The following is a 14072-nucleotide window of genomic DNA, read 5'->3' as shown; positions in this document are numbered from 1 at the left end:
CAGGACAGGAAGCCAAGGGGCAAAGGCTGTTTCCAAGCCGTAGACTTAGGAGAATGAAAGGAAACAGAAAATGTTTCCTAGGGGTATAGTTGGGGCAAGGCTGGGGGAGAATCAGCAGTGGCGGGCACAGGTTTGTCCAGCGCTGGTTAAAACCTCCCAGATCACCTTTTGGAGCAAGCAGCTACCAGAAGTCATAATAGCTTGGCATACCTTTGGCCACCCGTGTTACAAAAAGCCTCTCTCTCTATTGTGCTAAACTTAAAAGCATGCTCTGAGCCAGGTGTGGGCTCGTGCCTGTAATTCTAACAATCAGGAGACGGAAGCAGGAGGAGTGCTGGGAGTTAGAGGTGAGCCTGGTCTACATAGCCAAATCTGTTCCAGACAAACAAACAAACAAACAAACAAACAACAAACCCCACAAAAAACAAATAACATATACCCATAGCTTTTCACCAGGGCAATCTAATTTTCACCTCGGCATGGTGTGCGAAATCACTGTGTTTGTTGGTGCTTTAAATGCAGTAACAAGGTGATTATATACAAACTCCTTTAAAAACCTTATAGAGTTGCCCGTGTTGGCCCCTCCTTCAGCTCCTGTTCTCTTGTCCCCCGGGGCCTCAACATCTAGATCCTTGCTTGAATTCTATACCCCTGAGCTCTTTGCCGTCTCTGGCCTTCAGATCTACCATTTCCACAGGTCAGGCTGGGCACCCTAAGAGACATAAAGCAGGTTATGCGCGTCCATGCTCAGGACCTGCAGCGGCTTCTCTGTGAATGCTGGAAGCAATCCTCCACACATGACCCCAGAGCTCCCTGCTCCTATGGACATCACATCTGTGGGCCTTATCCAGGTCATGTCCAGGACTGCTCTCTTCTCTATTCCAATGGCACCTGCTCCAGTGCTTGGCATCATCGTTGCTAAGACAGAGGGGATGGATGGACAAAGAGAAGTAAGACAGCAGAAAAGGAAGCAGGAGAAAGGGGAGGGAGGGTGTCACATAGGCAGTCTGACTTGAAGAAGAGCCAACAGGGGCTGGTGGGCATGGCTCAGTGGGTAGAGGAGCTCTGCCAAGCGTGAAGACCCAAGTTCAAGTCACAGATACACATGGTGGAAAGAGACAAATACCTCATTCAAGTTGTCTTCTGACCTCTCCACACGCTTGCCATACATGTGCATAGATACACACACACACACATGCACACGCACACACACACACACACACACACACACACACACACACACACACACGCGCGCGCGCAAATTGTATAAAAGAAGAAAAGCCAAATAAAAACCTGAAGCTACAGAATTCTCCCAGAAGTCCAAGAATGCAGTTTGATATTTCCAGAATGTGGAGCTGGAGGTATAGCTCAGTAGTTCAGTACCTACTAGCATGCACACGAAGACCCTTAGGCTTCACCCCAGGGACTGCACAGAAATTTCCCCAATGCAACACACACTTGTGGTTGCTGCTTCTGTGTGGCATTGCGGCTAATATTTCAAAACATCCACAGTGGGATGAGCAAAGAATGCAGATAGGAAGGTCTTTTCAATTAAAGGGGGGTCTGGACCTTTCGGGCAGGTTGCCGCTAACACCGGCCGAGCTCTCTCTGTCCCAGGCTTACCGTCTCTCCCTGGCCTCTGAGACAGGAGCCACAGCTGGGCAGCAAGCCAAAGGCTGTGTGGAGGAGGGGCAGGGGCGTGCAGCAGGCTGACGGGATGGCATGAGCTCAGCAGCCCTGATGGGGCAGCTTGCCCCGTAAGCAGCACTACCTCAGGAGCTAGGCATCCCAGCGGCAAGTTTGAACCTGTGCTGGCCGATGTTTCTGAGAGCCTCGCTGGGCCGTTTCAGCCGCTGGGCTCAGGTCTGCATGAATAGCCCGGGACTGAATCGGTGTAGGAACATTTAAGGCGGACACTGAGTTGTCCTCCTGATTTAGGGGAAAGGTGCCTGCCTTCTGCCTCCCAACCTGCCTTCTGGGTGCCATTCCAAGACATCACATCCTTGCCCTGCTTTTCTCAAATCCTCTTCTCACAGGCAGTATGAGGTCATGCTATCGGGTTTCCGCCTGACACTTCATCTCTGCAACCAAGCCTTGTACCTGACCTTTCCCCAACTCCAAATACTGGTTTCTAAGGACTCAGTCCTGAGCCTTGTTGAGCCCTCCCTCTACAACTCTCTTGAAGATTTTGTTGTTGTTGTTGTTGTTTTGTGTTTTCGAGACAGGGTTTCTCTGTGTAACAAGAGCCCCGCCTGGCTGTCCCGAACTTCCTTGTAGACCAGGCTGGTCTCGAACTCACAGAGCTCTGCCTGCCTCTCCCTCCCAAGTGCTGGTGAAGGAATTCTAATGTATAATATTAGAGGAAATACTGGTATTAGAGAGCTTTAAACATAGAGGAGTTGAGAATATTTATATTTTGACAGGCTTTTTCTGGCTTGAGGACAGCCTGGTCTACAAAGTGAGTTCCAGGACAGACAAGGCTACCCACAGAGAAACCCTGTCTCAAAAACAAAACAATTTACATTGCCTACAAGGATGAACATGATTTGGTACTATTGTCTTTCCAGCCTAGTTTCAGATAACTCTCAACTGAACACACACACATATATATATGTATATGAACACACATGTATATATGTGTATGAATAGATGTGTATATATACATCTATATTCTTTCTTCTATGTATTATGCATGTATGTATCTCTCTCTATATATATATATTTCATCTATCTTTTATGTATGTATGTATCTCCTATAGTAAGGACTGAGCCTAGACAGCTGGGTGACTGGTTTAACACTGAGCCAATCTCAGTTCTTTCATTCATTCTTTTATTTTGACAAGGTCATGCCCCTTACCCACGCTAGTCCTGCGCTTGCTCTTTAGGCCAAGCTGGCCTGGCAATTGTGGTCTTTCTGCCTCACTGTTCTGAGAGTTGGGTTTACAGGACTTCTATCTGCCTGGCTTATACTGTTTAGATGATATCTTTCTTTCTCTGCTTCTTAAAGAGAAACCATCACTGGAGGAGCAGTGAGTTAAAGCAAGAAAATCTCCCTGATAGGCTAGGGTCAGATGAAAGGGGAGGAGGTCCTCCTATTCAGTGGACTTGGAAAGGGGCAGGGAGAAGATGGGGGAGGGTGAGATTGGGAGGGAATGAGGGAGGGGGCTAAAGCTGGGATACAAAGTGAATAAACTGTAACTAATATTAAAAAAAGAAAATCTCAAACAGCTCTTCCCTTTGTTCAAAGGCATTACACTAACATTAGATGCTAATTTATCATCTTGGACACCATCCCCCCCTCCACTTCAGAGTCAAAGGACTGCTGTCCTGTAAAGTAGCAACCTTTTATGCTCAGCAGAGACAACTGTCATCCCCACCTCTGAGAACTCACCCAGCATGAGGACTGGCAGGAAAAAAAAAAAACGCCTGCACCAGAGCTTGGTGAATAAGGATTAGGTTGAGAACATTTACTCCCTTTTAAAACACCTGCCACAGGCTGCCTGAAGCACAAAAGCAATGATCAAAGGTGTCCTTTCAATAGGAATCTATTCTAATGTGTTCTTAAATGTATTTTTACAAATGCTCAAATCACACAATCCTTATGAAACCCAAAGCAAAACACACCATCAGCTGCCACTTGGTATCAGCTGCATCAGAATCTCTGATCCTGTCTGAAAAACTCAGTCCTCAAATCTGAGCTACTTAAGATGAAAATATTACTTTCTACCATATTTAAGTGTGATGATGAGACATTCATAAAGATTTCCTGGCTTTAAAAATCTCCTTAATGAGATGTCTCTTTCTGACAATTCAATAAATATTCAATTTATGTAAATGAAACAAAGTATGAATATTTCATCATTCAAACTTGTCTTGAACTTTAGGGCTCAGTTGTGTGACTGTCTATTTCCAGTTTAACCCTTTTAAAGCATGACACCAGTTAGGTTATAATTAGAATAGGTATTTCCCACACTAGGAGACCTTTAATTGAATTTCATTTCATTTTCTCTCTCTCTCTCTCTCTTTTGCAGTTTCATTTTAAGCCAGCCTAGCCAGACTGCTGAGACATCCATTGCTTGATCCATGTGCTGCCCGTGCAGTGTGGTTAAGGCCATAGTAGGAAGCACTACAGAGCATGGACAGGGCTTGACTGTAATCACGTCAGCAACTCTGAACGATAGAGCATGAGCAAATCTCTTCAGCTGTGAACAGTCCAAAGTGACCACGAGACGCCGAAATGCCCATCACCACATTCTTCCTTTGAATACCCATGAGCTAAAATAAGGCTTCTACTTTCACTCTTAAACATATTGTCACAACTTAGGCTTGGAATCATACATGTGGCTTGCAGCTGATTCAGCCTGGTAAACTGGAGTTCTCACCTGAGGGGTACCTCCCAAAGCACCCCACAGGGACGCCAAAGCCCAAGCAGACAAATGTTTCTGCTAAACCTCTTATTGCTTTCATGAGCAATAAATTTTCATAATAAATATCAGCTACACTTTCTAAGGTATCACTACATCCCTTTACATATACACTTAAGTATGTATCATTGAGGGGTGCAGGGATGCCTGGCTATAACTCCAGCACTCGGGGAGGCAGAGGCAGGTGGATCTCTGTGAATTCAAGGCCAGCCTGGTCTACAGAGTGAGTCCAGGACAGCCCGAGCTGTTACACAGAAAAACCCTGTCTCAAAACAAACAAACAAACAAACAAAAACAAAAACAAAAAAAGTAGATGTCCACCACACACTGTCATGCTTCTTAACTTTATCAAAAGAATGGCTGTAATTATTGTACATTTGCAAGGTTTGGCAAATGTGCATGAAGTGCATTCGTGAGATGGCTTTCTGTAAAAACCCTACTTGAAAAATATAAACTTGTATTGCGTGAGGTCAGAAGAATCAGTGAATGGGCTCTTAAGGGCCCAGCTACATGTATACACCCACGAAGGGAAGTAACAAATATCCCAAGAGAATGGACCATAAAAACTGCACCAGGTGGTAGAAGCAACTTGTCCTGTACGTCAGTGCGGTGAGCATGCTGCTTTTCCGCTACTGCCTCTTAATCACACGGGCTGTGGCCTTGCTTGAGAGCTCCACAGAGCTCAGCAGGCAAAGATTCCTACCCCGGCCCTGCTTCCTGGATAAGGCGAGAGCTTGGGTTAGGATCACCGCTGGATCCACTGTTATGGGAGAGACAATCTGGCTGAGACGAGAAAGAATTTTTAAACATCGGGAATCCAGTTTTACCAAAACCAAAGGGGGTCGTGATGGGAAAGAGCCATCTGTGTCACATTTATGAAGTCAGTGTTCTAGCCATGCAACTGGCCTGTCCATGAAAGACTTCAAAGCCGGGGGGGGGGGGGTAGCTGGGACTCCTCTAGACACAATTATACACATACAGATTCAAAGTATCAACAGGGGAAGCAGGAGGAAGAAGAAGAGGAGGAAAAGGAGGGGGGGAGAGGGCTGTATAAACAGAAAGGCTCCTTACCATCCTTGACTATCTTCTAGATAATTTGAAGCTCACAACCAGCCACCAAACAAGTGCTCTACTAACTGAACCACACCCGCACTCTTTTCTTCATTTCATTTTTTCTGATGAAGCCACTGGGTCGACTCCCAACTGCTTTGGGACTATGACAAGAGATCTGAACAAAGGGCTCCAGGTACTCACATGGTGTATAGACACACACGCAGACAAAACATCCAGACACGGAAAATAAAACAAGCAAACAAATAAATAAAATAAAAATTTTACGGGTGTGTATGTACGCCGTGTGTGTGCAGCTTCCCCCAAAGACCAAAAGAGGCCATCAGATCCTTGGAGCTAGAGTCACAGGCAGGCACAGGCAACCTGACAGGGGTCCTGGGAACTGAAATCAGGGCATCTGGGAGGACAATTTATGCTCTTCAGCCCTGTTCCATCTCTCCAGCCACTGAAATTAATTTAGATGAATGTATATAACAAGAATGAGAAACCGAAGGCTGGAGAGATGGCTGAGTGGTTAAGAGCACCTGCTGCTCTTCAGGGGGACCTGAGTTTGATTCCCAGGTCAACTGCCGTAACTCCAGCCCCAGGAGATCAGACACCTTCTTTCCACTCCACACAATCATGTGGTATGTACTCACTGATACACACACACACAAACACGAAATTTTAAAATCTTTAAAAGAGCTTTCATAATCCCCTCTTTAAAAAAAAGAAAGATATGAATGGGTTGGGGGGGGTGTTTTTGTTTTAAGAATGAGAAGTCAAGGAGGTCAAGGAGCTAGCTCGGGAACTGAACATTCATGTAGAAGTGAATCCTGGCCCTGTTACTAACTGTGGTGTTCTAGCTAAGACAATCTTTGGTTTTTAGCTCCCCTGTCATACATGCATTATATTTGTTGAACCCAGCTTCGCTATACCCAGTTATGGTTATCCGGGCAATGATTTTACCTTCCTGATTATCATTACCCTCTCTTATAAAACAAGAGGTTGCATAGTGACCCCTTAGGTCTACTCTCAGTCAGCATCTGATACATTGTCAGCCCACATCTGATACATTCTCAGTCAGTGTCCCATACATTCACAGGGTCTGATACACTCTCAATCAGTCCTGTGGGACTAAGCAAGGTTACTCCAGAAGGAATGGGGCTCCTGCTTCTGCGCTGTCCTGCACTGGACGGAGATGAGCATTTAGCACTAGGAAACAACGGAGGCGTGTCAACCTTTGTTGTAAGAAGTCTTCCATGTAAAGCACAGCTCAATGTCTAGATAATCTGTCTCCTTTTGCGTTTATTGTGGGAACATTGAATTCATTTGGCTGCGGTTTGATTTTTTTTTCCCCAACATGGAAATTTGTATTCCCATGGTAAATAAAAATATAATCTGGAAGAGACACACTTGGGGTTCTGTGATGGGTCTGCAATGCCTGAGGAAGGCCGGGATACAGACCCCTTTCTCCATGATCTTCACCTCTCCTCCCATGCCACAGAAGGGGAAGACTCCCGCCGTGTGTTGGCTGCTGTTTCGGGGTACAGCCGGCACACTCTTCTACTTTCTCAGCTGTGATGTGAAGAAGCATATGTTTGTTCGTCAGGGAGGGATGTCTGCAGACACATAGTCACCCACAGACACCAAAAAAGACAGCTTTTGGCTTTGGAGGTGATTCAAACATTACCTCATCTATCTGTGGCTTATGTTACAACACAGCCCCAGGAATGCCTCAGTAATCTGCTAAGCTTCATCTGTGACCAAATTAGAGAGTTCCAGAGTCACGGGACTCCTGTTTCTGTACTGCTCTGAGAGAGATGATTCAGGTCTTCTCCCTTGCCTTCCCCCCAGGAAAAGAACAAATGTCAGAATGGTTGCACTACTAAGGTCTTAAACAGAAAAACGTTCCCAGAATGGCCTCAACAGGGTAATTTCAGACCCTGACTTTCCCATAAACACAATCGTAAATCAACAGTCTCATCCACCACTAGAGCTAAATCAACTGCCCGAGTTTATAACACCAAAATCAATGTCCCCAGAGGACATCTCCGCATACACTGTGTCCCAATTCTCTCTTTCTGTTTACTGTACATATAGACTTTTCATCTCACCAAGAATGATTCCTGGGGGGAGGAGCGGCACATCGAGGTCCTTTAAAAATCTTATATACTTACACCTGAAGAAGCTAAGCTAGAAGGAGGACCCTGGGTAAGATGCTCAATCCTCATTCAGAAAGGCAAATGGGATACATATTGGAAGAAGGTGAAAACAAGGAACAAGACAGGCCTATGAAAGACTCTACCCAGCAGGGTATTAAAGCAGATGCTGAGACTCATCTCAGCTACTTTAGGCAGAGTGCAGAGAATCTTATGAAAGAAGGGGGAGATAGAAAGACCTGAGGGGACAGGAGCTCCACAAGGATAGCAACAGAACCAAAAAATCTGGGCACATAGGTCTTTTCTGAGACTGATACTCCAACCAAGGACCATTCATGGAGATGACCTAGAACCCCTGCACAGATGTAGCCCATGGCAGCTCAGTCTTCAAGTGGATTTCCTAGTAAGGGGAACAGGGGCTGTTCTAAGTTCTGGCATGAATTCAGTGGCTGGCTTTTTTATCACCTCCCTCTGGGGGGTGGGGGCAGTCTTACCAGGCCACAGAGGAAGATAATGTAGCCAGTCCTGATGAGACCTGCTAGGCTAGGGTCAGAGGGAAGAGGAGAAGGACCTCCCCTATCAGTGGACTGGGGAAGGGGCATGGGAGGAGAAGAGGGAAGGAGGCCGGGATTGGGAGGGGATGAGGGAGGGGGCTACAGCTGGGACACAAAGTGAATAAATTGTAATAAATAAATAGATAAATAAATAAATTTTAAAGAAAAAAATCTCATACACTACAGAGCACTTCGTCAATGACTTAAGTGTTATGTGGGGAAGACGTTACGCTAGAATGACCTCACTCAATACACTGGATACTTACCAGTAAGAAGAACGCCAAATCATCTAACGTAACACCTTGTCCCTTATCTCACAATCATGAGTGTCGGAAGTCATCAGAAATAAGCTCAAGGTGACTGTGCTGCGAAGATCACAACGTGCTCCAGAAGTATTGAAACCTTTTAACTGTTTCTGAAAACCTGGTACTTTTCAATTGACAACAGAAAAGAGACTCAAAGCCAGTAGCTCATACCTAGATCCCCAGCACTTAGAACAGAGTCAATGGGGTCATGAGTTCATGACCAACCTGGACAACTCAGTGAAACCATATTTCAAAACAAACAAACACCCAAAGGAATTACATCTAAGTTATTTGAAGTAAGAAACTGCAAAAGTTGCTTAAGAAGACAAGAATCTGAGTTCTGAGGATGAGTAGAAATTAGTTTACGAATGCAACTATTTCATGAAAGGCAAACAAATCGAAATGAAGCACACCACTTCGGACGTTATATGACTTTAAACATGTTTCTGTGACTCACTCACTACAGATGAAGAAACAGATAACTACCACATATACACCACTAAATGTTTTTAGAATCAAGCTTCCCAATAGCTGTTCTTTAGGGCAAGATGAGAGATTCAATTTCCATCCAAAAATGCAGGGCCGCCTTTCATGTTTTGGACATGCTCTAGGGAGCAGAAGGTTTGATCATCAGTATGTGATGTGTTCTGTGAACAACCAAAAGCAAGGAAGACCAACGTGAGAGCCAGTGTTGAAATCCTAATAGGCTTTAAGTTCTGTCTAATATTTTACCTTTGTTGTTGGGTAAATCCTGGAGCAGGTCAGCCTGAACAGGACCAATTCCTTAGCACCTTTCTTGGACTGTTGAAAGAAGATGAAAGAAAAGCCCTGGGAGTCCCCTAGAGACCCAATGTAGCCTCACAGATTTATCACGCATTTAGGGAGTTGCCAACTTCTTTAGATTGTACCTTCTGAGTTTCTGCCGTCGCTTTCTTAGCTGTTTCACTACCATCGGCTCTCACTCGGATTACTGCAATGGCTTTTTATTTGGTTCTCATTTCACTCTACCCTCTGAACCCCGCAGTGGCCTTCCTAAAACATGAACGCGGTCACGCCATTCCCGCTTACCAACTCTCCGCAACTCTTCTTTGCCTGTCAGGCACCATCCTAGATATACAGCCTAGAGCATAAAGGTTTGATCACCTCTTCACAGCCACATTCACGGCTACCTTTCTGTCACGCTCCTCTCCGCACCTCACTCATCTCCAGCCAGCCTTCTCCCAGGGATATGATCCAGACATTTCAGGGACACATGCCACAGTCTCTCCCCAAGCTGCGATATGCCAAATGGGAACCCTCGTGCTTCTTACTGATCACTGGTCATCTGAACCTGTACAGCCTCCGGACTCTCTCAAGAAAGGCAGTCCACAACAGCTTTCCCTTCGCCGAGTGTGCAGGCTTGCACAGCACTAGTGCCTTCATTTAGCCGATGGATAAGCAGGCTCCCAGCGTTTGAAGAGCCTGAAAAGCTAACAGAGCACTGGGATGGTTCGAACTAGGGTGACCACCCTGGGCTCATCTATTTGAATGTTCGCTTCCCAGTTGGCGGACTATTTTGGAAGGATCGCGGGGGTGTGGCCTTGTTGGAGGAGGCGTGTCACTAGGGGTGGGCTTTGAGGCTTCAAAAACCCCTAGCTAAGCCATTCCCTTTCTCTGTCTGCTGCCTACCGATCCGGGATGTGAGCTCTTAGCTACTGCACCCTGCTCTGATGATCCTGGACTCTCCCTCTGACACTGGAGCAAGCCCCAATTAAATGCTTTCTTTTATGAGCTGCCTTGGTCATGGTGTCTCTTCCCAGCAATAGAAGAGTAACCAAGACAGGTGTTAACAAGTGAATAAACCAAAAAAAATTTTTTGCCAGGGCAGACTGACTCTAAAGCTAGTGTTTTAGTTGAGACCAACCCTGTAAGTCTTGGTAATTATAGCCTAACCATAATTTCACCTGCAAGAGGCAACCAGGAAGCAACATCAGGACTTCAGACTTTCACAGCCCACTGGTGCAGCCCAGAGGGTCCCTGGATTCAGGTCACTTTGGATTAGGACGGGTACCATACTTTTAGCCCAACTCCTAATACATCCCAGTATGCCATGAATGGAAAAACATGAATGATCTTCCATGATGGCAAGCTTTTCATAGTCTCACTTGGCTCCCAAATAAGGAAAGCCTTTTGTTGGCGAGAACATGGTATCTCAAGCAATTTGTCTCTAAGGGAGGGGAAAGTGCCAAAGTGAGCCTACAGGGTGCGTCTGACTCTGTGTCTAGATGAGATGGTGGGCTACAAAGTCTGCTGTGAGAACACTGCGCTTGAGTCTGGCTTTAGTGAACAACTGATGGTATCCTATAGATTTGTTTTAGTTATCTAGTACACACACACACACACACACATATACACACACACACACATTTAATTATAGCCAAAGGGAAATTACTGTAATGGTTACCTGTCTTGCAAAAGAAAAAACCATACATATGACATATAATGTAATATAGTTTTCTCTTATTACTTTTAGAATGTGATCAAAAAAAGCTGAGAACACCTGGATCAAAGGTTCTGCCACTGCCAATGGCTGCCTGGGTGGCCTTGTGCAAGCAACACTGCCAACTGTTCACTTTTTCAGTCAAAGGATTTCCTAGTCGTTGATCCATTCTTTTAATGCTAATATTCAGAGACTGCATTTGCAATTCTTGATAGGATAGTTTATCCTGACTCAAAGGAACCTACTCTACATGACCACTTTTGTACATTAAAAAAGAAAGTTTGTTTTACGTATCTAAGGTACACAACAAGTTTTGATACAACTAGTGAAACGGTTACTCTAGTCAAGAAAACGACCATGTCAATCATTTCACAGTTACCCCTTTTGGGTGACAATTGTACATGATCAATGCGCTGTGCCCTTGGATCCATGGCATTGATGCCTGGGATGGCAGCGAGCGTGGGAAGCACCAGCAAACATGAACTCGAAAAGTCGGGGTAATTAGAGGAAAGCACGTCTGCTGAGTGACAGGGAAACACACACCGAGTCACCTTAGTCGACAGGACACATGCGTACGAAAAACAGTTGGTAGGTTCTCCGAGAGTTTTGTTTACGTGAACTTAACGCCTCAAGACTTGTCACGGTAAGAGCAAACGGTGCTTGACTTTGGAGTCTGCTATCTGGGAGGTGAAAACTGTTTTAAAGGAGTAACATTCGCAGTTCGGGGTATTACTAGAACGCTTCAGAGCTCACGCTCCATCTCAAAAACACACCGCGGATAACGGAGGATTGCGGAAGCTCTTTTTTCTTTTAGTCTGCGCGGTGCTGCCTGGCATGGAAAAGTTCTTACCCAACTCCCACTGGTAAATCACAGCAAGAGGAGAGTTTAAAGACCAGCAAGGCACCGATGGAAGGAAGGTGGAGGGGTCAAAGAAAAGAGAGGGAGGGAACCGAAAGAGGAATGGCTTCAGGGCGAGGAAGCCCTGTCTGGCACAGCCCACAGGCTTGGTGGTTTTTGTTCTTGGCTCAGGGAGCTTTCTGGAAAACTCCTGTCACTCTGCAGCCCATCTCTGCAGGAGCCCCGGGCGGGGAGAAGGGCGCTGTGCAGAGCAAGCGGGAGCCCTGGAGGGGAGCTCAGCCAAGCCGTCCCCGCCTGCAGGGAAGGGCAGGTTGGAGGCGCGGTGGGAACACTCACCTTCCCTCCGGGAGGTGGCCTGGGCCGCGGGCAGCAGGAGCGCCAGGCAGCAGCTGAGCCAGAGCGCGGGCATGGCCGGGCCGAGCGCTCTCCGCCGCGGTGGCCGCCGGAGTCCTCGCCCCGCTGTGCCTTCCTCCTACCTCGATCAGGTGGTTTTATCGACTCTTCTCCCTGACTCAGTCCTGACAGGAAGAGAGCCGGTGTCTCGGGGCGTGACTCACCTGTGAACAAGGAGGACCCAGCCCTCGGAGGCAGACAAACACCCAGCAGCGCACCGGCTCGCCGCGGCCCCGGCTCCCCCCTCCGCCGCCAGGGCGCACACCTGGCCCCGCCGAGGGTGGGCGTGGTGCAGGGGCTGCGGGCCCGGGGAGCCTGCTGGAGCGCGCCACGTCCCCCCCACAGCCCTTCTCTCCCGGGGTGCTCCCGGGCAGAACTCAACGCTGGTGGATAGCGGCCGCCCCTCCTCAAAGAGATGGGGGAGCGGGGTCTCAAGGGTCAGACACACCACTCCCCTCCCCTCCCCCACCTGCCCCCAACCCCACTCTCCATCCCTATCCTCCGTGTGCTGTAAAACACAAATAAACCTGAGGGTCCCAACAGGATCCTGTTCGCTCTCGGAGAAACTTTTTTTCCCCCCTGAGAAACAGCGCATATACCCACCACTTCTTTCTATTCACACCTCATTTCCTCCGCCCTCCCACCACCACCATCACCGCCACCAGGGTGGATCAACGTCCTCGTTCCTCCGGCTGGGTCTACCTACCCCCCTCACCTTGAGCTAGCAACTCCCTAAGTCACTAACTGTTGGCAGGCCAGCGTCCCAGGAAGACTGACTAGGTTGACCCTATTATAGATGTAGTGTCTAGTTTGCAATTGATGTTTAACAAGCTCTCTGTTCATAAGGGGGGAAAAAAATAAAGGACCATGAGCCGGGCATGGTGGCGAACGCCTGTGATCCCAGCTCTCAGGGAGGCAAAGGCAGGCAGATTTTTTTTGTGAGTTCGAGGCCAGCCTGGTCTACAAAGCGAGTCCAAGTCAGACAAGGCTACACAGAGAAAACGGTCTTGGAAAAGAAAACAAAATGAAACAAAACAAAACGAAACAAACAAACAAAAAAAGGAAAAGAAAGAAAAAGGACCATGATGTCCTACTCTTTTAACATCTCACAGCATACTTCTCATGCCATTCTCTCTGGTCCCGCTGGAAAAAAAAAAAACAAAAAACTGTTAAGCAGGATGGTATCAGCCAAGCCCACGGTGCTAGTTGACCGTGAGTAACAAGTGGGGGAGGGGTACAAATCTTAGCATGTTCCGGAGACTTGTAAGCGGAATAATTTAGAAGTGACTGTGAGAGAAGGCTTTTGGTTCCTGCTAGAGATTTAAGACTTACCAGTATTTATATAGACACAATGTATCCATCACAACCAATAACCACTCCCTTTTTTCCGTGGTAAGGACAGCAAAGGCCCTCAATAAACACCTAGTCACTGACTAAACGAATGACCGTGCTATAGATAGTTCTGGCGCTAACACCTAAGATAACTATCCGTGTAATCCACACGTAATGTCAAAAGGTGCGAGAATTCCCGTTTCTGCCCCTGACAGTGACCAGCGTGGGCCAACTGGGAGAGCTCTGGATGGCTTTGTATAGCACATGGAGCCTGAAGTAGATGCCAGGCTGCAACCAGGAAATGGATGAATAAAGCAATGAAGAACAGCAGGGGCAAGATGGGGCGCCACAGATATCCCCGCTAAATCTAGCGCAAAAATGAGCCATAGGAAGGACATTCTAAGTGTTTCACCCCAGGCTTAATTCCCTTCTCCTCTGCCCAAACTACAGCAAGATTCTTCTCACTCAGAATCCGTGTCCTCCTTCCTTACTGCTAACACTTCAGTTCCTTCCC

General features: G+C 46.9%; 1 protein-coding gene and 1 long non-coding RNA gene across 2 annotated transcripts in view; both read right to left on the bottom strand.

Annotated features, from left to right (window-relative positions):
* Lamc2 (laminin subunit gamma 2) overlaps positions 1-12355 on the bottom strand; it is a 64992-nt gene extending 52637 nt beyond the window's left edge. Inside the window, exon 1 of the mRNA XM_055624680.1 lies at positions 12170-12355. Coding sequence (XP_055480655.1) covers positions 12170-12242 — 73 coding nt within the window. The 5' untranslated portion in view covers positions 12243-12355. The remainder of the gene's footprint in view (positions 1-12169) is intronic.
* On the bottom strand, positions 7010-8495 carry LOC129689456 (uncharacterized). The gene is made up of 3 exons (XR_008722103.1): positions 8457-8495; positions 7168-7320; positions 7010-7052 (listed from the first exon to the last, which is right to left on the bottom strand). It is a non-coding gene; the product is annotated as an uncharacterized LOC129689456 (long non-coding RNA).
* Positions 12356-14072: the final 1717 nt, after the last annotated feature.

The sequence above is a fragment of the Psammomys obesus genome, unplaced genomic scaffold (assembly GCF_907164565.1).
Source record: "Psammomys obesus unplaced genomic scaffold, mPsaObe1.curated_primary_1811, whole genome shotgun sequence".
Classification (NCBI taxonomy): Eukaryota; Metazoa; Chordata; class Mammalia; order Rodentia; family Muridae; genus Psammomys; species Psammomys obesus.
This window is presented reverse-complemented; position numbering and strand designations above follow the sequence as displayed.